This window comes from Diabrotica virgifera, chromosome 8, assembly GCF_917563875.1.
Source record: "Diabrotica virgifera virgifera chromosome 8, PGI_DIABVI_V3a".
Taxonomy (NCBI): Eukaryota; Metazoa; Arthropoda; class Insecta; order Coleoptera; family Chrysomelidae; genus Diabrotica; species Diabrotica virgifera.
Genome location: NC_065450.1, coordinates 31,427,287 through 31,448,911, shown reverse-complemented (window position 1 = coordinate 31,448,911; position 21,625 = coordinate 31,427,287). Strand labels below are relative to the sequence as shown.

The window sequence follows — 21,625 nt, the reverse complement described above, 5'->3', positions numbered from 1 at the left end:
AAATTCTTTAGTTTAACTTTAAATTATCAAAATTTTATTGAAACAAAAATATATAATCGACTAATAAGTTTGATTCGACGAATAACTATTCAATGATTTATTTGTTTTTGGTGTAACCGATCCTTAGCGATAGACCATTTTTATTATTATTTTTTAAAGCCTAAATCCTATTGTTCTTTTAGCTAAAATAAGGAGAGGAGATATTATTGGTATAGAAGGAGTTCCAACCAAGACAAAGAAAGGCGAGCTGTCAATCCTACCAAAGAAAATCAAACTTTTGGCACCTTGTTTACACATGCTTCCTCATTTGCACTTTGGTCTTAAAGACAAAGAAACCAGATTCAGGCAGAGGTATCTTGATCTTATCTTAAACAACAGGGTCCGCAAAATCTTCGAAGTCAGAGCTAAGATTATTGCCTATGTAAGAAGGTATTTAGATGAGATGGGTTTTTTGGAAATTGAAACGCCTATGATGAACATGCAAGCGGGAGGCGCTGTCGCTAAACCTTTCATCACTCATCATAATGAACTTGATATGGATTTGTACATGAGAATAGCACCAGAATTGTATCACAAGACTCTAGTTGTTGGAGGGTTGGATAGAGTGTATGAAATAGGCAGACAGGTAAATACTTTTGATGTTTAGTATTTAAAATTATACAGGGTGTAACAAAAAGGCAGGCCATAAATTCAATCACATATTCAGGGACCAAAAATAGTTCGACTGAACCTAACTTACCTTAGTACAAATGTGCATGTAACAAAAGTTACAGCCCTTTGAAGTTACAAAATGAAAATCGATGTTTTCCAATTATATCGAAACCTATTACAGATTTTTTAAGTTATACTTCTTTATGCGCGATTGGAAAAAATGTTAAGAGTGAATTTTTTCAAAAACAACAGTATGAACTATGCGCACACAGACAGTTACAGTTAGTTGCTAAATCTTTCAAGTTACGTATGTATCAGTGCAAATAAAGTGTGAAAAAATATTTTTTTATAAAAAATATTATATATAAATAGATTTTAGTAAATATATTTATTATAATTTTTGTGTTTTTGGATTTGTCTTCGTTGGGAATAGGATGATAAGTATTAAAATATGATGAAAAGATTAAAAAGCAATCTTAATATTATTTGTACAATCTGTACAGGGTTATTCACTATATTTTGACCCCCCTGTAAACTGCTTTATTTACAGAATTAGAAAAAAAATGTAAAATGCAAAAGTTATTCGATTTTTAAATTATGATTTTTTGACATATGTCATCCTAGTGACGTCATCTATCTGGGCGTGATGACGTAATCGACTATTTTTTTAAATGGGAATAGGGATCGAGTGCTAGCTCATTTGAAAGGTTATTCAATTCCCTATTCAGTAATATAAACATAAACATGATTAATTATACAGGGTGTCCAAAAATCATTTTTTTAATTAAATTAATTGACACAAAAAGAAGAATGTATGTAATTTATTTAATTCAAAATACATTATACTCCTGTCAGAAAACAGAAATAAATATTTATTGAACAAATAAACATTACTTTTCACTTAAATTCAATGTTCAAGCTGCCTCCCATCTGCCTCTTGGAAGTTTGAACATTGAATTTAAACAAAAATCAATGTTTATTTGTGCAATAAACTTTTATTTGTTTTCTAACAGCAGTAAAATGTATTTTAAATTAAATAAATTACATACATTCTTCTTCAGGGGCGGTTTCTCCATTGATTCACTTGTGCATTGAACACCCAATAAAAGTTAATTAAAATACAGTTTTTTTAAATCTCATAAATATTAAAATATTTTTTTAAATCTTATAGAATCATTAAATTAAAATATAACTTTATTTAGTAATCATATTTATTTGCTCTACGCCGCGCCGCTGGATGCTCTACGCACGTGACAAGTGCAGATACTTGTGCTCTGGTGCAGAATTCAAATTGAACCAGCCAGTACTAACCTACGCCTATATTAGAAAGAGAAATCTTAAAATCGGTGAAAGGGCATTTCGCCTATCTAAAACAGTAAGGATTTGTGCAGTGCACCCAGAGACCAGTGGTGCATTTCGGCAGAGAACGTTCTCTGGTTTCGGTTCACAGTTTGGAATTTTCTGTTGTGGGTTCTAGTTAAATACGGTTAAATCTTAAATACAATATTAATAGTTTTATGATGGAGCCTTATTCAGTGGATTTTATAAAAGAAAATGCAAATAGTTTTGAAAATCGACTTCTTATAAAAAATAATGGTCCACCTCGGTCGGAGATAAACTTGGTACAAAAATGTGCTATAAAAAACAAAAAGTTTAAACGTTGCTTTAAAGTTGAACAATATAACAAACTTGGTGGTTGTGCGGGTGTGATAGACTACATTCTTTCTTTTGTTTTCCATGTTTAGTACTTTCGAAAAATGAAACTATTTCTTCAGAGTGGACAAAAACGGGCGTTCGGGATTTATCTCATTTATCGACAAAAATTAAAAAACACGGATCTTCCCAAATTTATTTAAAAAATGAAATGCAACTCAGAAGAGTTGGCGCAATGATACGAAATGACCGTTAAATTGAGACGAATCTATTTATGTAAGTTTTATTGAATTTGGGTGACATAATATATTCCATAAGATCTGTGCGGTGCCCTTTAGACAAAAAAGAGCGAGGCCCCAAAAATTTTTCGCCTGCGCCGCAATTTCCCGCGGCTTTTATTCACCGTGTGTATAATTACATTCCTTAATTGAACACTTATTTTAAATTACCACGAGCCGCCACTGTTCTTCTTTTTGTGTCAATCAATTTAATTAAAAAAAATATTTTTGGACACCCTGTATAAATAATTATCTTAATGTTTATATTACTGAATAGAGAATTGAACTACCTTTTAAATGAGCTAGCACACGACCCCTATTCTAATTCAAAAAAATAGTCGATTACGTCATCACGCCCAGATGGATGACGTCACTAGTATGTTATATATGTCAAAAGATCATATTTTAAAAATTGAATAACTTTCGTATTTACCATTTTTTTCTAATTCTGTAAATAAAGCAGTTTACAGGGGGGTCAAAATATAGTGAATAACCCTGTACATTTTGTAAGTAAAGAATTATTTTTTCAGTTTAGGAACGAAGGTATAGATCTTACTCACAATCCAGAATTTACAACATGTGAGTTTTATATGGCTTATGCTGACTACAATGATCTCATGACAATTACCGAAGAGATGGTTTCAGGAATGGTGAAGAGTATACATGGCTCATATAAAATACAGTATCATCCCAATGGTCCTGACGACGACCAAGTGGTCGAAATAGATTTTACTCCTCCGTTTAAGAGAGTTTCGATCATATCTACTTTAGAAAAAGAATTGAATGTTAAATTTCCAACAAATCTCACCAGTGCCGAAGCTCAAAAGTTCTTGAATGACCTTTGTATTAAGCACAATGTTGATTGCACGCCCCCTAGAACTGCCAACAGGTTGCTGGACAAGCTGATTGGAGATTTCATTGAAGAAAAATCAATTAATCCCACTTTCATTATCGAACATCCTCAAGTAATGAGTCCATTGGCCAAGTGGCATAGATCTATTCCGGGATTGACAGAAAGGTAAAAGTTTTTTTGTATATTTTTACTTTTATATTCTTCTATCATGCTTATCATAATCATTTCTTTCGTTTTTGCCCCTTACGTTTTGTAATATGCACCAGTTATGTACCAGTAATCACTTCTAACTATATAAGGACCAGAGTAAACTGAAAAGTATTTGTTGGAGAACTGTAATCTCCAAACAGATAACTCTATTTCACCAATAATATTTATACCGCGTCGCCTCTGACAAAAAACATAAATTATTTTATTACGCAGTGCCTGAAGGCCAACTTCTAAGAAATTGTTGATTCCCGCCAAACAGCAACGAACTGCATGTGTGAGCGGGGTGCAAGGGCAAGCAGTCAGTCAGCTATCAACATTCGTAACGACCAGATAAGTAAAAATCGGTGTGTTTTTCGGAGAGTATTCCTACACGTTGCAAAATAATGCCGGTAATGTGTGAAAGGTTGTGGTTTGGCGTTTTATGGTAGCTGTTAACTCAAATGTTCATATATAAAATTCTATTTCTTGCCCTTACAAATTCCATTACAGTCATAACAAAATAGCAAGTGTTTTATTTAAATAACCAATTCAACAGGCCAGAATTACAGCATCTTATGGAAGTTCATTAAAAGTTTCTCCACTTAGCAATCGAAGGCTTAGCGGCACATTGAACTTACTGCAAGTGAAAACCGCTGGAAAGAGACACTGATATCTATTCAAGACTCTCCCCGAAGGGGTATTGAACACCGGCACCCCTCCAGTATTCTTAAATTATGAAGGACCAGAAATCATTCAGCCAGTGGAATATATTCCGATAAAGGTGATGATTATGAGAGGCTAGAGCTATTTGAGATACAAGTTTGCTCATGTCTTGTAGAACGTTTAGCCTGGACGTGATAGTACATCTCCTCAGGCCATGGACTACAATCTAGATTCTAGATCAAATCGTGCTATATGTTTTCAGACTACCTTCTTTGCGACTGTGCAGGTATTCATAGCTTCGGCTGTTCTTGGAGTTGAGTCGTGAACTCTCACAGACGCCACCTGCAAGAAAATTGAGGCTTTTGAGATGTGGCTTTATCGTCGAATCCTGAAGGTATCTTATACCCACCACGTTACTAATGAGGGTCTTTTGCTGAGAATGCAAAAAGAAAAAGAGCTGTTAATCACAATAAAAGCAGCCAAAATCGAATACCTATGGACTACTGCAACTAATCTTGCAAGGAAAAGCGGAGGGAAAACGAGGACCAGGAAGGCGAAGGATTTCCTGGCTGAAGAATCTACGCACATGGTTCAACACAACAACCACAAGTCTTTTTAGAGCAGCAGTGTGCAAAGGCTGTTCTTTGTTGGCCTGTTTGAAATGGTTTTTAAAAAAGATTTGTGGCTGACAGCAACCCATCATATCAGATGTGATCAGTAGATGATCTTCCTCAGTTTTTCCTTTTCAGAGGTCGCTGTTCTTTTCGCCACTCAATTCTATTCATCGTGTCTTCTTCATTTAAATCTTTCTCTGTCAAATTGTCTACCACACAGTCCTTCCATCTCCTTACTTTTCCTCTACCTCTTTTTCCCTCAACTTCCAGCAGTTCTATCCTTCGTCCTACATAGTTCTCATTTCTACGTCTGACATGATCTGATGTGACCAATACATTGCAGTATGTTCTTGAACCATTTTGAGACTGTATTCAGCCAAGCTCTTTCCCTAAATCACGTCGTTCCTGATCTCTGCTAGTGTTACCCAACATCCTCCATAATATGTTCATTTCAGCTACATCCAGCTTCTTTTTCTGAACCTCCCTTACAGCCCACACTTCACCACTGTTCACTAATGCAGACCTCATCACACTCTTGTATATCTTTCCTTTCAGCACTTCTCGATCTAGTGTCGATTTTCCATTATCTACATAATTTTCCATTATGTAGAAACCAGATATTTAAATTCTCCTACTCATGCTAGTTTTTCCCCAAGTAATTTGATCTCCACGACCATTCCTGTTCGTCTCAACCGCATATACTCCGTTTCGATCTGCTAACATAAGTCTTTCCTCTTCAATAGCCCATCTCTAACCCTTCAACATTTATTTTTTCTTCTTCACTAAAGCCTGGGTTTCCTCGAAAGCGGCACCGACAAACTGCGACCGTAACACTGCGATTACGTCAGATTACAGTGAAAAATTCAAGGTTCTTCACTGCGGCAATGGAATGTGCAAACTCAGCAAGCGGTGGCTTCCAACGCATCCTTGGAAACCACCGCTATTATTTTGCGTGGTACAGTTTTTTATGACGTCATTCATTGCGGTGTTACGGTCGCAGTTTGTCGGTGCCGCTTTCGAGGAAACCGAGGCTTAACACAATATACACAAAGAGCATTGTTCAACGAGCCCTCTCCCCTACCTTCTCGGTCAGTACATCTTTAATAACAAGATTAAACAGGCAGGGACTCAGTGCAGAGCCTTGATCCAAACAAACCATCACTGGAAATACATATTCGTCACGAGCCATACTAGACAAGGCGAAAACGACGGGTTCTTTGGAGAAAATATTCCCATGAGATTTTTTTGCATAATCACATTCGTGAGATATTCCAGAATAAGATTCAAGAAGTCGCCCAATCGAAAAGTGGTCCAAATTTTTTTTAATAATTTTTTTTTAATAAAATTGCAAAAATCAATATTTTCGGCTTGGAAAATTTTTTTATACGTTTTTTGGACCATTCTGGATAAAGAAGGTCTCTTATAATTTTTCTCCAAAGTTGATCGTTTTCGAGGTAAAAGCATTTTAAAGTTGAAAAAAAAAAACGAAAAATGGCGATTTTCAAGGCTTAATAGCTCGATTAAAAGTTATTACTATGAAAGTCAGAAAGTGACTAAATCAAATTTTAAAGCCTCTCCTACAAGATCCTGAAGAAATTTTTGTCATTATTTGATTACTAAGTTGTTATTTTTAAGTAATAATAATGAGCGCCCATAAAAAAATTACAGACCCATCTCACTGCTGTCACAAACGTATAAACTATTCATGAGGATTATCAACAACAGACTAACACACAAATTGGACTCGTATCAACCAGTAGAGCAGGCAGGATTCCGAAAGGGATATAGCACCACTGACCATCTTCTAACAATTAGGACACTAATAGAAAAAGCTAACGAATACCATATAGATCTGCACTTAGCGTTCGTTGACTACGAAAAAGCATTTGACAGCGTGGAAATGTCAATAGAAAAAGCTATAAACAACTGTAGAATAGATTCCAGATACAGAATGCTAATACATAATATATATAAGAAAGCAACAGTGACAGTACAATTGGAAGAAACCACAAAACCCATACCAATTAACAGAGGAGTGCGACAGGGAGATGTTATTTCTCCTAAACTATTTACATTAGCACTGGAAGATGTTTTCAAAACAATGGAATGGACAAACATGGGAATAAACATAAATGGAAAGAAACTAAACCACCTAAAACATGCAGACGATGTAGTAGTCATAGCATCAAGTTTTGAAGAACTACAAACCATGCTAACCGAACTAGCAAATGAATCCGAACAAATAGGTCTAAAAATGAATTTTGCCAAAACAAAAACAATGACAAACACACAAGACAATAGAAACGTAATACTAAACGACACCACAATAGAAGCGGTTACTGACTATATATATTTGGGACAGATGATAAAAATAAATAAGGAAAACCAAACAGCGGAGGTAAAAAGAAGGGTCAGATTGGCCTGGGCAGGATTTGGAAAATTAAAATGGGTCCTAAAGAATAAAAAAATACAACAATACTTAAAAACAAGAGTGTTTGACCAGTGCATACTCCCAATTCTCACATACGCATGCCAAACATGGACCTTGATCAAGGCAAACATGGATAAAATAATGAAGACACAAAGAGCCATGGAGAGAGCAATGTTAGGAGTAAAATTGACAGACAAAAAGCAAAACAACTGGGTCAGAAATAGAACAAAAGTCAAAGACGCAGGCCAACATATAGCCAGGCTAAAATGGAGCTTCGCAGGTCATAACGCAAGACAAACGGACAATAGGTTAAATAGCACGATACAACAATGGAGACCATGGACAGGAAAAAGAGCAAGAGGATGACCCCAGATGAGATGGGGAGACGACATTAAAAAGATAGGAGGAACGCACTGGAAACAGAAAGCACTATAAACAGAAGCGAATGGAGGAAACTGGGGAAGCCTATGTTCAAAATTAGACGAATGAAAGGGCAAAAGAAGAAGAAGAATAATGAGCGCCATGCACGTTTTAGGCGGCCGTCCATAATGAGTGCGAAAGAGATGCCATTCAGGCAGTTGAATGGCGCATCTCACTCGCACTCACATTTGCAGCCGCGTCAATACGATCTTACCGCTCATTATTAATAAATAAAAATAACAGTTTAGTAATAAATTAATGACACAAATTTCTTCAGGATCATGTAGGGGAGGCTTTAAATTTGATTTAATCACTTTCTGACTTTCATAATAATAATTTTTAATCGAGTTATTAAGTCTTAAAAATGGCCATTTTCGCGTTTTTCAAATTTTAAATTGTTTATAACTCGAACACGATCAACTTAGACCTTTTTTGTCCGGAATGGTCCGAAAAATCTAAACAAAAATTGTCCGGGCCAAAAATATTGATTTTTGCAATTTGATTAAAAAAAAATGTTAGAAAAAATTGGACCACTTTTCGCGTGGGCGACTTCTTGAACCTTATTCTGGGGTGTCTGACGAATGTGATTATGCAAAAAAATTTCATGGGAATATTTTTTCCAACGAACACGCCGTTTTCGCCTTGTCTATACATACTTTTCAGGAAACCATTTCTCTCATACATCTCCATAGCTCTTGTTAAGGAAATGTGTTGTACGCCTTCTCAAGATCTATAAATACCAAATCTTCTTTTTTCTTCTTGTCGTATTTCTCTATCAACTATAACAACGCATTTCCTTCTCATAGAAAGTGATATGATTTTTTTTATCAATAAATTGTTTTATTTAATTGATATTTTCAGATTCGAACTTTTTGTAATGAAAAAAGAAATTTGCAATGCTTACACCGAATTAAACGATCCTGTTGTGCAAAGAGAAAGGTTCGAACAACAAGCAGCTCTTAAAGCCGAAGGTGATGATGAAGTACCCTTGTTAGATGAAGATTTTTGCAAGGCTTTGGAATTCGGTCTACCTCCTACCGCTGGCTGGGGTATGGGCATTGATAGAGTCACAATGTTTTTGACAGACAATAACAATATTAAGGTAAGCAAAAGATATTTTTCAACGAAAACTTTTCGTTTATAAATTTGCAAAAGTCTGTGTGTTGTTGCGTTGCCGCTCCTGCAATACTTAGAGCAGGTGTATCGATGGATTCTTATGTAGTTTTACCTTCTGAATCCAAATCTGAAAACGGCATTTCGATATATCTAACCGTCTTCGAGATAATCGACCTCAAAGTCTAAAATGTGACGTCATAATCCGGTTATCTCCTACAGACGCACTAAATGTCAGCTCAAATGGTTGATTAGGAAGTAGGCTACTTTTTTTTTAATTCTCGATTTGCCAAGCATAGGTTATTTACATTTGAGTTTGACACTTCGTGAATGTCAAACTAAATTTCAAATTAAGTATTAATAAAACATCAATGACATTTAATAGTGAATTTAATTATTATATAAAATAAATAAGATGTTCAAAAATACAATTTGAGTATAAATATTTTAAAAGCAATAATTTATTAACAGTTTTAAAAAGGTTTATACCAGTATAAATACGGCCTCCCCTTTATGATAAATGGACTGTTCCATTTGCTATAAAATTAAAATATTATGTATACCTAGTCGTTCCCTAAACTCGACTCAACTGGATAGTGATTGTAGAAGGTAATTTTTTTGTTTTTTGAGAATTTTGCCGAAATTGGCAAAATTACTAATTATTTAGTAATAATTATTAACTATTTAGAAATTATTTTTTTGGCGAATTGGCAAAATTATTGACTAAAATCACTAGCCAGTATTGTGTCTGTGTACATCCTTCTAATGGAAAAAAATATTTGAAGATTTTTCTCAAATTATGGATACCAAGAACATTTTCATTTATAACTCTTTTATTTTTAATTTGACAAATAAAAGTTATTCTTCATAAAAAGCTCTTCTTGTTCTAAGATTTATGATGCAACCGTGTCCCAAAAGTAGAGAAACGGTCGAATATTTCGCGAACTAAACATCGGATGGAAAACTGAAAAATACGTGTTCAATCATTTTCAAAAATCTATCCAATGACACCAAACACCAACTCCCACTACACCCCCTGGAGGTGGGGTGGGGGGTAACTGTAAAATCTTAAATGGAAACCCCTAGTTTTTCTTGCAGATTTGCATTCGTTACGTAAAAGTAAGCAACTTTTATGCAAGACATTTTTTCGAACTGTGGATAGATGGCGCTATAATTGGGAAAAACGATTTATCCTGATACCATAGGTAAATTAAAGAAACGGATTAATATCTCGAGAAAAACACTTCCAAATAAGAAACCAAAAAACAGGTTTTTAATATTTTTCGAAAACCTATCGATAAACACTAAACATGACCCTCCAACCCACCCCCTGGAGGTGGGGTGGGGGGTAAATTTAAAATCTTAAATAGCAACCCCCACTTTTTATTGCAGATTCGAATTCGTCATGAAAAATTAAGCAACATTTATTCGAAACATTTTTTAAAAATGCTGATACATGGCGCTAATAAATCTTATTTTTCCAATTAAAGCGCCATCTATCAACAATTCTAAAAAATGTTTCGAATAAATGTTGCTTAGTTTTTTATGACAAATCCGAATCTGTAATAAAAAGTGGGGGTTGCTATTTAATATTTTAAAGTTACCCCCCACCCCACCTCCAGGGGGGTGGGTTGGAGGATCATGTTTAGTGTTATTCGATAGGTTTTCGAAAAGTATTAAAAAATTTGTTTGGTTTCTCATTTGGAAGTGTATTTCTCGAGATATTAGACCGTTTCTATAATTTACCCATGGTATCAGGATAAATCGTTTTTCCCAATTATAGCGCCATCTATCCACAGTTCGAAGAAATGTCTTGAATAAAAGTTGCTTACTTTTACGTAACGAATCCAAATCTGCAAGAAAATCTAGGGGTTTTCATTTGAGATTTTAAATTTACCCCCCACCCCACCTTCAGGGGGTGTAGTGGAGGTTGGTGTTTGGTGTCATTGGATAGATTTTTGAAAATGATTGAACACGTATTTTTCAGTTTTCCGATCCGATGTTCAGTTCGCGAAATATTCGACCGTTCCACTACTTTTGGGACACCTTGTATAAAATTTTATTAATTTTATACGAGGTATATAAAAAATATGAATTTCGATCAAGAGTAAACTACCTTTATAGTTCATAACATTTAAATTAGAATGATATAATTGCACATTAAAACATAATTATTAATTCTAAACTACTTTTCATAATAGAAATTTTCCATATTATGAATTAAAATACGTAAATATACAAAGTTTTCGTTATGACAATGCTCGCATTTTCAGCTTGTTTAAATATTAAAATTACTATTAAAATATTCCATTCATAAAAAGTGGGCTCAACCGGAATTTATTCCCAGGACTTCTCGCACCCAAAGCTATCATCATCATCAATCAGCCAATCGCGTCCACTGCTGGACATAAGACTCCCTCAGTTCTTTCCAGTGTTCTCTACACTGGGCCGCTTGTAGCCAGTTTCCAGCTACTCTTTGTATGTCGTCGGTCTATCTAGTCATGGTCGTCCTCGGCTTCTTTTATAGTTTCTGGGCCTGCAGTCCATGATTCGTTGTGTCCACCGTCCGTCTTGTGTTCTAGCTAAGTGCCCCCCTGCCCAGTTCCACTTACGCGTCGTAACTCTTTCGACGACGTCATGAACCCCTGATCTTTGCCTGATTTGTTGGTTTGTTATATGGTCTCGAAGGATCACATTCAACATTGCACGTTCCATGGATCGTTGTGTAACTCATCAATTTTGTTTGCACCATATCTCGCTTAGTTTGAATGTAATCGACATTTAACAGTACTCGTTTTAAAGGGCTTTTCAAGCACTACAAAAGATATTGGTAGCATTATACCCTTAAAATTGACCATTTCTCTTATTTTAAGTTGAACACACCGATTTGAGCATGCACCAAAAAAAATCTCCTACTATATCTCGTTTTGTATTATAACCAGAAGATTTATGAAGAAACGAATCTCTTTGATTTTAAATAAGCTATATGTTTTATATCGTTTTTTTCGTTAGATGCATAATTTTTAAGGTATTTACAAAAAACCGTCCGAAAAGGTGACATTTTTCAATGAAAATGGCAAATTTTTAACCACGAATAACTCAAAAAGTATCGAGTTTTCAAAAAAAAATTATAGACACAGTTTTTGCGGTTCTCTAGTCACTTAGGGCGGAGAACAATTCTCCACCCCCGAGAAGGGGTGGGAACCGCCCCCAAGATAAAAGCGCACATCGTTGTAGGGTAGATTTTGAATTAGGAGATAAGTAGAGGCTATTCCCGAAATTTCATTAAAACCCATGCAGTAGGTTATTTATATTGGCTAGGTAAAGCGAGAGACGGCATATCATTACCTTGCTGTATCCAAGTTGGCTTATTTTATAATGTATGTATCTGTTGGGGTTCGGACAAATAATCCCGGACAAAAAATCCGTACAAATAATCCCTGGACAAAAAATCCCCAGACAAATAATCCCCGGACAAAAAATCCCCTCAAATTTTTTTGGACAAAATAAGACTTTAAGATTTATGAACTCATTCCCAAAATACTTATTCACAATTTTTTTCTCTCTAGCTTATGTAGGTCTTAACTTATGTATGTCTCTCTCTAACTCCCTACACTATCATTTAATTTTAGATTATTTAAAATAAAAATAAAAATGTATACCATTTTTATTCAGTTGCAATGCGAAGGCAAAACAATCTTACTTTTCAATTAGAATACGGAGCGCAGTCCAGTCCTCTGAATCGCGATTTTCGACTCTTATTGGAGTCTCATCGGAGAGAACGTAGGCACTGTTCTCCATACTCCAATTGACCAGCACCGAGAGCTTTTCCCACTCATTACAACTGAAGTGAAGGTACTAGGTGACTATCTGGCAATTGAAAGATGAAGTAGTTTTCAATCCTAATAGCAAAATTAATAGTATTGAAAATATTAAAAATATTACTAAAAGATTTTTAAATTGAAAACTTATTGGTACATTTCCCTGGTGACACCTCCAAGGCTTCTACAATTTGCAAGCCAAATGGATGCTGCAGTGAAGACAAAGGAAAGGAATTCTATACTATGCAATTCACATCCCCCGTCTGCAGCTTGGTAAAGTTCCAACGGAAAATGCACCTGGTGACTCTAAGCCTTGGAGGTGTCACCAGGGAAATGTACCAATAAGTTTTCAATTTAAAAATCTTTTAGTAATATTTTTAATATTTTCAATATTATTAATTTTGCTATTAAGATTGAAAACTACTTCATCTTTAGATTATTTATTTATATCAATTTAATCCGATATTATAAAAAATTCAGACTTAACTCAATGATATGAAATGATCGTAATTTAGAGAGTAATGTATTCGTGTAAATTTTATTACATTTGAGTGACATTATATTTTCCATAAAATGTATGCGGTGTCCTTTACAAAAAGGAACAAGTTTTTTGCATTACAATAAAGATTATCGTTTTCAGGACCAGCAGTTAGCTCACGAAGAGGCAATCTTTTGATAGTTATTCAAAGCAGAGTGAGCAAAAGATTTAAGTGAATAATATTACAACATGATTCTCACAGCTTTAGCTCATTCCGCATATCTTCCACGATTTTTGAAAAAAAACTCTTACTATATTACTATATAATAATATTAACTGCTAATCATTATTTTCGTGCGGTTTCATGGCGATTGCTATAACTCTCATGCACTGAGGCTGAAAAACCTTGCGCGTCGATTGCGTTCACGGAAAAACGTTTAGAAAACTATTCGGCATAAAACACCGGGGGTGTCCACTTATATTTTCTCCCATTTTTACTGCCTCTAACTTCTAAACGGCTCAAGATAGAAATATGCGGTTTTCGCTGAAATGTTTTATTTTAGTAAAAGTTTTGTCTGCATGGGTTGAGTTTTTTATATCGCTTTCAATCACGAAAAAAATGGCGGATTTTTGAAAGAAACTTTGTTGACTTTTTTTTTTAATAGAACACCCAGTATACTTTTTTTTTATAAATTGAAGGAACGGTCATTCACCTATCCAGCGATATAAAGTTTTTTAAAATCGGTTGTCAAATGACTGAGTAATTAATTTTTAAAATGAGAGGTGCAACGTGGATATCACATAACTAAATAACATAACTAAACAAATTGATATTATGTTATGTGATTTCCATATTGCATCTCTCATTTTAAAAATTTGACAACCGATTTTAAAAAACTTTATATCGCTTGATAGGTAAATGATCAATCAATCAATATTCTTTATTTCATCTGACTTTTACAAGTATTGAAATGCGTTAAATACAATCTATTCCACATAAATATAAACAAAGTGTTAAAAAGATGCCTGCAAGTATTCCTCTAACGAATAGAAAGTGTTTACCAGAAGTAAGTCCTTAACTGTTGTCTTAAATACATAAATATTTGACTCTTTAACATAATTAGGTAATTTATTATACAAACGAACGCATGTTGGGTAAGGACCCTTGCCCACAACGGTCAAGTGGCGAACAGGGGTCACCAAATCATTTCTGTAACGAAAATTGTAGCAACTCATTAAGGAAACATCATTTCTACAAATAAAATTATATCTGTGTGACTTTACATAAACAACACAACTGAAAATTTACAGCGAAATTACAGTTAAAATATTTAATTGTTTAAAAACTGGTCTACAGAAATCCAAGCGCCTTCTAAACGTCATGGTACGAATAATTTTTTTTTTTAAGAACAAGCAATTTCCCCAACAATCTAAGCAATATTGCAAAATTGACTGTAAATGAGCAAAATCTTCCCACTACATAATCAACGTGAGAGATCTAAGACAAATTAGAATCCAGGTAAACACCTAACAACTTAGTGGAGTGGCTATTTACCACTGACCCATTGTCAAGTTTTACTATTCTTTTTCTCATGATCATCTTTCAGTGCGTCACAGTTTTTCGATTTCTCTCTAACGCATTAAATTGTATGTGACAGAAAAAAAGGCACGTCTGGGAATACTTCGGTAATTATTCTAGTTCGGTGATTATTCTAGTTGTCGATAGATGGCGCCATAATCAAAAAAGAATTATTTATTAAATAAAATAATAATATTATCAATATAATCTGTACAATTTATAAGACTATACAAATGAAAGAAAATACCATTTTATAAATGCAATAGACACAATTGATTTGGTTTTATTCCAAATTGAAAATAAAATTTGACAACTGTCAGATTTAACTAAAATGTCACGTTAGAATAAATGTCATAAATGTGTATTATCACGGACTTACCTTTTTTTCTATAATTTGTGACGCACTGAAAAATGTTCATGAAAAGGAGAATAATGGACTCATCTGCATAGTAGAAGGTGAAAAGGTTACCATATTGGTCTTTGATCCATTTAAGATTAGGGCATTATTTAAACAGTAATGAGTCATACTTTTTACAAGACCGTTTGCTTTGTGTACTTCCGTTCCTTCAATTTACAAAAAAATATACTGGGTGTTATTAAAAAAGTCAACACTGTTTTTTTCAAAAATCCGCCATTTTTTATTTAAAAGCGATATAAAAAATTAAATCCATTTAAACAAAACTTTTACTAAAATAAAACATTTCAGCGGAAACCGCATATTTCTAACTCGAGTCGTTTAGAAGTTTTAGACAGTTAAAACAAGGGAAAATATAAGTGGACACCCGGTATTTCTTGGGGATTTTTTGTCCGGTGATTATTTGTTCTGGGATTTTTGTGAGGATTTTTTGTCCGGGGATTATTTGTCCGGGGATTTTTTGTCCGGGGATTATTTGTCTGGGGATTTTTTGTCCAGGGATAATTTGTGGGGATTATTTATCCTTGGTTCATCTGTTTTTAAGATTTATTATTTGTTTTCACTTATGCTTTACACTCACTCTTGATTCAAATTCATGCTTATATTAATGTTTTATTGCAGGAGGTGTTGCTCTTCCCCGCTATGAAACCAGACGATCCTAATAAGCATAAGGAAGAATCAGAAGCTCCAGTAGATGGTGCCAAGTAGCAGCATGTTTTTAAATTAAGAATGAACTTTTTTATTTATATTATGTTTTAAAATACATTATTTATAATGTAAATAAGTTATTTTTGTTATCAAATAATGACTGATCTAGTCCCGACAAGGAACAAAAGATACAGTGAAAGTTTAGCTCCTATTAAAAATAAAATTTTATCAGTATAAAGAAACAGAAAATTCTACGCCGTTGAAAAAAATATTTCAAACAAGAAATGTAGCTGAGATCATTTTGGACAAAAATGTTTATTAGTATTTTTGCGTAGAATGAACCGTTCTCTCATGGCGGCACCACTCACCACACTTCGCTATGATTATTTGTTATGCACCTTATTGGGCCGCATAGAACGAAGTATGGAGGGTTCATTCGTCAATATTCGCTTGATGCGCGCGCATAGCGAGTAAGCACGCATAACAAGTTCGCCTATCCGTCCATTTGCCGGTTTTTACCCACTTCAAAGGACAAATATTTGGGCGCATACAGCGTAGCCGCATAACACATAACGCATAGTGAAGTGTGGTGTCACCATCAGAAATAACGCGAAGCGGCCGGCGTATTGAATGTCAATATTGATAACAATTTATTAAACAAAATTTGTTTCAACCCGACGGTAAAAATTTGATATCTTCTGATCAGTATCTTGATATTCTGTACTCCTCCATTCTTTTAACATGGCTGAACCATTCTCTTCGTCTTTGCCTACCCCATCTGACTACATCTTGCACGCCACATTGTTCCCTGATGATGTTTCGTATTCTATCCCTTATTGTCTTCCCTGTTCCCAGGTGTTAGTGTCTTCATTTCGGCTGTTCGTAGCATGCTTTTGGTTTTATTGGTGTCTTCTCTTAATTCAATACCATACGTCATAACAGGTCTGATGCAAGTTTTATCAATTCCAACCTTGCCCATTCTCATATATAGATTATTCCAGACCACACCTCTCAAACATCCAGGCATGACTGTGGCCTTTATTTGTCCTCAAAGGTCTCTGGCTGGGTCATGATAACTTGATAAATCTACATCTCGATATTCGAACTGGTTTAGCTGTTCCATGGGTTTCCCCTCTACCACGAGCTTGCATTTTAATTGGATCTTTCGTAATAGTAATGCATTTTGTTATCTGCATGGATATGCTTGGTAGAATCGATAAAGTTGTCTTTGTAGGTCATTCTCTGCTATCAGGGCTGCATCATCCGCATAGCACACCATACTGATTCTACTGTGACCGAGTCTGTATCCTAGTTGTAGCGATTCCACATTTCTATTATTTCATCCATTAGAATATTGAATAGAAATGGGCTGAGGCTGTCTCCCTGCCTGATTCCCTCTGGTGTTGGTATGTCGGCCGTAGTGGTGTCTTTGTTTTAATTTTTGTCCTGTTGTTATTGTTCATTTGTTGTATGACTTCAATTTCTGTAATATCGCTAAGGCTGACTGTGTCAAATGCTTTTGTTAAGTCTATGAAGCAAATAAATGCGGATTTGCTATATTCTATCAACTTCTCTTTCGCTTGTTTCATGACAAATATTGCGTCCGTCGTCGACTTGTCTTTTCTGAATCCTTGCTGTTCTTTATCTGTGATTCCAATTTATCCTTGAGTATGCCTGTGAATAACTCGATTGTCGTAGTTAAGAGAGTTATTCCTCTCTAGTTGTCCGGATTGTAGTTGTCGATTCGCATTTTACGGAACATCAACGTCACGGACCTGCAAGGTCCCGTCAAAATATTCTGCAATGTAGTTTAAGCTAGGATATTCTCATATTAGGCACACCCCTAATTTGAGGCTTCGAAATCGAAAAAGCGACCATGATAGGTGAATGGCAAATTTTGGTCATTCTTTATGTTTTGGAGGTCACTAATCCGAATATGAAGTTTATTTTTATCTAGAATTGGTGGAACATGTTCAAACATCAAATTTTAAGCAAAAAAATCAATTTTAATGATTTTTCAACTTAACTCGCTGTATCTTTGGTCGCTGTAAATATTTACTTTTGAAAATTTTACTGTATCATCTTTAAAGTATTAAGATAACAATGGGATTTTTCTAAAATGTATAAAAAAATTAAAAGAGGAGTTGTTACTTTTTAAACATTTTGTCGTCAGATTTCGTTAGTTTCATGTTTATTCTGAAGCTATTTTCTTGTGACATTTTTATAATTAAGTATATTCAAATGGGAAATAAGCCACAATTTTACCTAAAAATGATTTTATTAACGTTTCGACGCCCAAGTCGGGTGTCGTTGTCAAAATACAAAATAATATTAAATAAACAAAAATGTTGTTGCTTAGTAAAAAATTCTTCTAATAATTTATTTAATCTGACTCATTTATATCGGCAATTCAGACACGTATTATACATTTTAAAGTAGACGACTTTAAAAATGATATTGCCAATATTGATGAGTTGCGTTCCTGGGACGACTTTACTAAAAGATAGTTCATTCGATTACATGAAATCAATCCCAACACAAGAATAGCCGCCATAAAAAATCATAGCATGTGATCTGTCTTTAAAAAGACAACCAAATGCAACGGTGGTACTGAAATTCTCGCGTTAGAGATTCCATAGTAAAATATATATTCCATAGTTGGGATTGATTTCATGTAATCGTATGAACTATCTTTTAGTAAAGTCGTCCCAGGAACGCAACTCATCAATATTGGCAATATCATTTTTAAAGTCGTCTACTTTAAAATGTATAATACGTGTCTGAATTGCCGATATAAATGAGTCAGATTAAATAAATTATTAGAAGAATTTTTTACTAAGCAACAACATTTTTGTTTATTTAATATTATTTTGTATTTTGACAACGACACCCGACTTGGGCGTCGAAACGTTAATAAAATCATTTTTAGGTAAAATTGTGGCTTATTTCCCATTTGAATATACTTGATTTCATGTTTACTTAAAAAATTCAAATGACAAACATTTTAGTTTATAATTTTAACCAACAAAACATTAAAACATAAATAATTAAGTTTTCTGGAAAACTCTAAGTCAGAATATGCAGTAGCAAAAAAGTTATGTGACTTTATAGACGAGGGGCACACCTGAATAACACTTATTTCTCGAGACACTGACCACGGTCTGGTGAATGGCTAATTTTCGTCATACTTTATGCTTTTAATGGTGCTTGAAACGAAAATGAGGTTTATTTTGAATTTTATATGGCGGAACATTGTCAAAATCGCAATTTTACTATAAAAATAAAAAAATAATGAAAGCACGTTTTTTTTGCGTTTAACTCGCTACAACTCTGTTCCATTTTAACATTTTGTTTCTAAATTTTTTATAATATATATATATTTCTCGCCTTTCTGAAGACAATGGGACCTGCTTCAATCTTTCAGTCTTATTATAATAAAAGTTATAATTTTTTTAAAGTAAAAGCTGCAGATTCCTGAATTGCAAAGTTTAATCGCAAAAGTTGTGACAAAATTTGAAATTTAGCTTTTTAATCTAGTTTATGTTAAAATATGGAGTACAAAGAACAAAATGTTTTGTAGAAAAAAAAATGGAACAACTTTTAATTTTAAGAAAAACGTGTTTTTATTTTTAAGGTAAAATTGCGATTTTGACAGTGTTTCCCCACTTAAAATTCAAAATAAACCTCATTTTAGTTTTCAGTACCATCGAAAACAAAGTATCACCAAAATTAGCCATGCACCACAACGTGGTCAGTATCTCGAGAAATAAGCGTTTTTTTTGGGAGTGCCAATCGTATATTATAAAGTCACATAACTTTTTTCACTAACGAAATCTGACGACTAAATGCTTAAAAATTAACAACTCCTTTTTTAATCTGTATAAACATCTCTGACAAATCTAATCATTATCTAAATATTCAAAGATGATACAGTAAAATCTTCAACAGGAAATATTTACAGCGACCAAAGATACAGTGAGTTAAAGTTGAAAAATCATCTAACTTTATTTTTCGCATTTTTGCATAAAATTTGGTTTTTGAACATGTTCCACCAATTCTAGATAAAAATAAACTTTATATTCGGATTCAGCGAACTCGAAAATATAAATAATGAACAAAATTGGTCATTAACCTTAAAGTTGATTTTCGTGGTGTGGTCGGTATAACGTCGTTTTAGGGGTTGTTGCCGCTCGCCTATATCGGCACCGCCGCGGAACATCTTGGTTTAAAATACACTAGAGAATATTTTGACGGGACGTAAGTAAAATGCGAATCGATCTTGATTCCTCTGTAGTTGTCCGGATATGTTTTGTCCTTTCTTAAAAATTGGTAGTGTGATACTGGTGTGCCAATCTTGCGGTATCTGCTCTTTCTAAGATTTTGTTAAACAATGTTGTGAGACAACTATACTAAATTACATTCAAGATGCAGTAGAAATAAACAAACCAAGACACGTTAAATGCTACTAGGAGCACTCCCTAATCATAATTTACAATGTATAAACTTTGGAAATCATGATTTGGGATTTACAACGTATATACATTGTAAATTATGATTCGGGAGTGCACCTAGTAGCATTTAACGTGTCTTGGTTTGTTTATTTCTACTGCATCTTGACTGTAAATTTAGTATAGTTAATTCCTAGCCGCCGTATTTCAGCAGTTCTTCATTCTCGCTTCTACCAGTGGCGGCTCGTGACCTCAGTATGCGGGTAGACGACACATATACCTTTATATTATATATTCTATACTCTACATATTATATACCCGTATACCTATATACACAGTGTGTCGCATTTAAGATGAAGACACCCCTATATTGCGGCTATCAAAATAAATACAGATTTAAAATTTTGCAGTCAAGCAAGTGTGATGGTTCACATTTTTTAAGATAGTCATAGTCAACTCAAATTTAAATTTTAAACGCTATCTTCTGCGAATCTACAAACGAATTTTCTACTATCGAATTTTCGATATTTTGCTTCGCGTTAGAGATATCGGAAGAAGTGATCTAGAAAAGTTGTTCCAAATATTATTCTAACCCCACGTATCAAATTTCATGACAAAATTCACACTTTTAGTTTGGCTATCCCGAGATGCAGCTGGGGACAACCATTGTCGAAGGCGCAAAAAAATGTAGCCCTAACCTAGCCCCAAAAAGTTCCCGGAAATTCTCGTCCACTACGGCTAGACAAGCCACAGTTACAGCGCTGTGCTTAGCGTAAAGAATGAGAGACGCATATCATTCTGTTCTGTTCTTTAGGCGGATTTGAAAAGTGCCTGAGTATAGGGTAGTGCCATAATAGAAGTGAGTAGCACTACTACGAGGAGCGTACAATAATTACAACTTCGAAGAGAAATTAAAAAGTATCTTTTTTATTTTAGATACTTTAGTATTGTGTCAAAATTTATAAATTACAATTTTGAAATAAGTAATTTATATTAATAAATAATTTATTATAGTATTGTACATTTGAAGAGGTTAGGCGGCGCCTACCTTGCGTACCCAGACGGGCCGCCCCTGGCTTCTACTTCAGTTTCTTTAGTGATATGCCTGTCTTTTGTTTTGTAATCGTGTTCGTCATTGGCTTCTTCACCTTTGTAGAATGAAGTATTTTTCCCATGTCTCAGTCTTTATCCCCTTTGTACAAATTCATTTACTGTTTTTTTCTGTTTTTTTAGCATTTTACAAAATGCTTGGGAAAATGGTTAAAATTTGCTGAGGAAAGTTACTCGGTAGGTTTTATGAAAGTAGAATTTATTTTGCTACCAGTGGCGTAGCAACACTTGTACCTAAGTAAAACAAATATAAGACTTACG

At 34.3% G+C, this 21,625-nt stretch overlaps 1 protein-coding gene across 2 annotated transcripts in view; it reads left to right on the top strand.

The window, feature by feature from the left end:
* Positions 1–15,942, top strand: part of LOC126890446 (lysine--tRNA ligase) — a 35,890-nt gene extending 19,948 nt beyond the window's left edge. For both annotated transcript variants that reach the window (XM_050659391.1, XM_050659390.1), the window contains exons 3-6: positions 183–625; positions 3,113–3,600; positions 8,614–8,854; positions 15,780–15,942. In XM_050659391.1, coding sequence (XP_050515348.1) covers positions 183–625; positions 3,113–3,600; positions 8,614–8,854; positions 15,780–15,866 — 1,259 coding nt within the window. In that variant the 3' untranslated portion in view covers positions 15,867–15,942. The remainder of the gene's footprint in view (positions 1–182; positions 626–3,112; positions 3,601–8,613; positions 8,855–15,779) is intronic.
* The last annotated feature ends 5,683 nt before the right edge of the window (positions 15,943–21,625 follow it).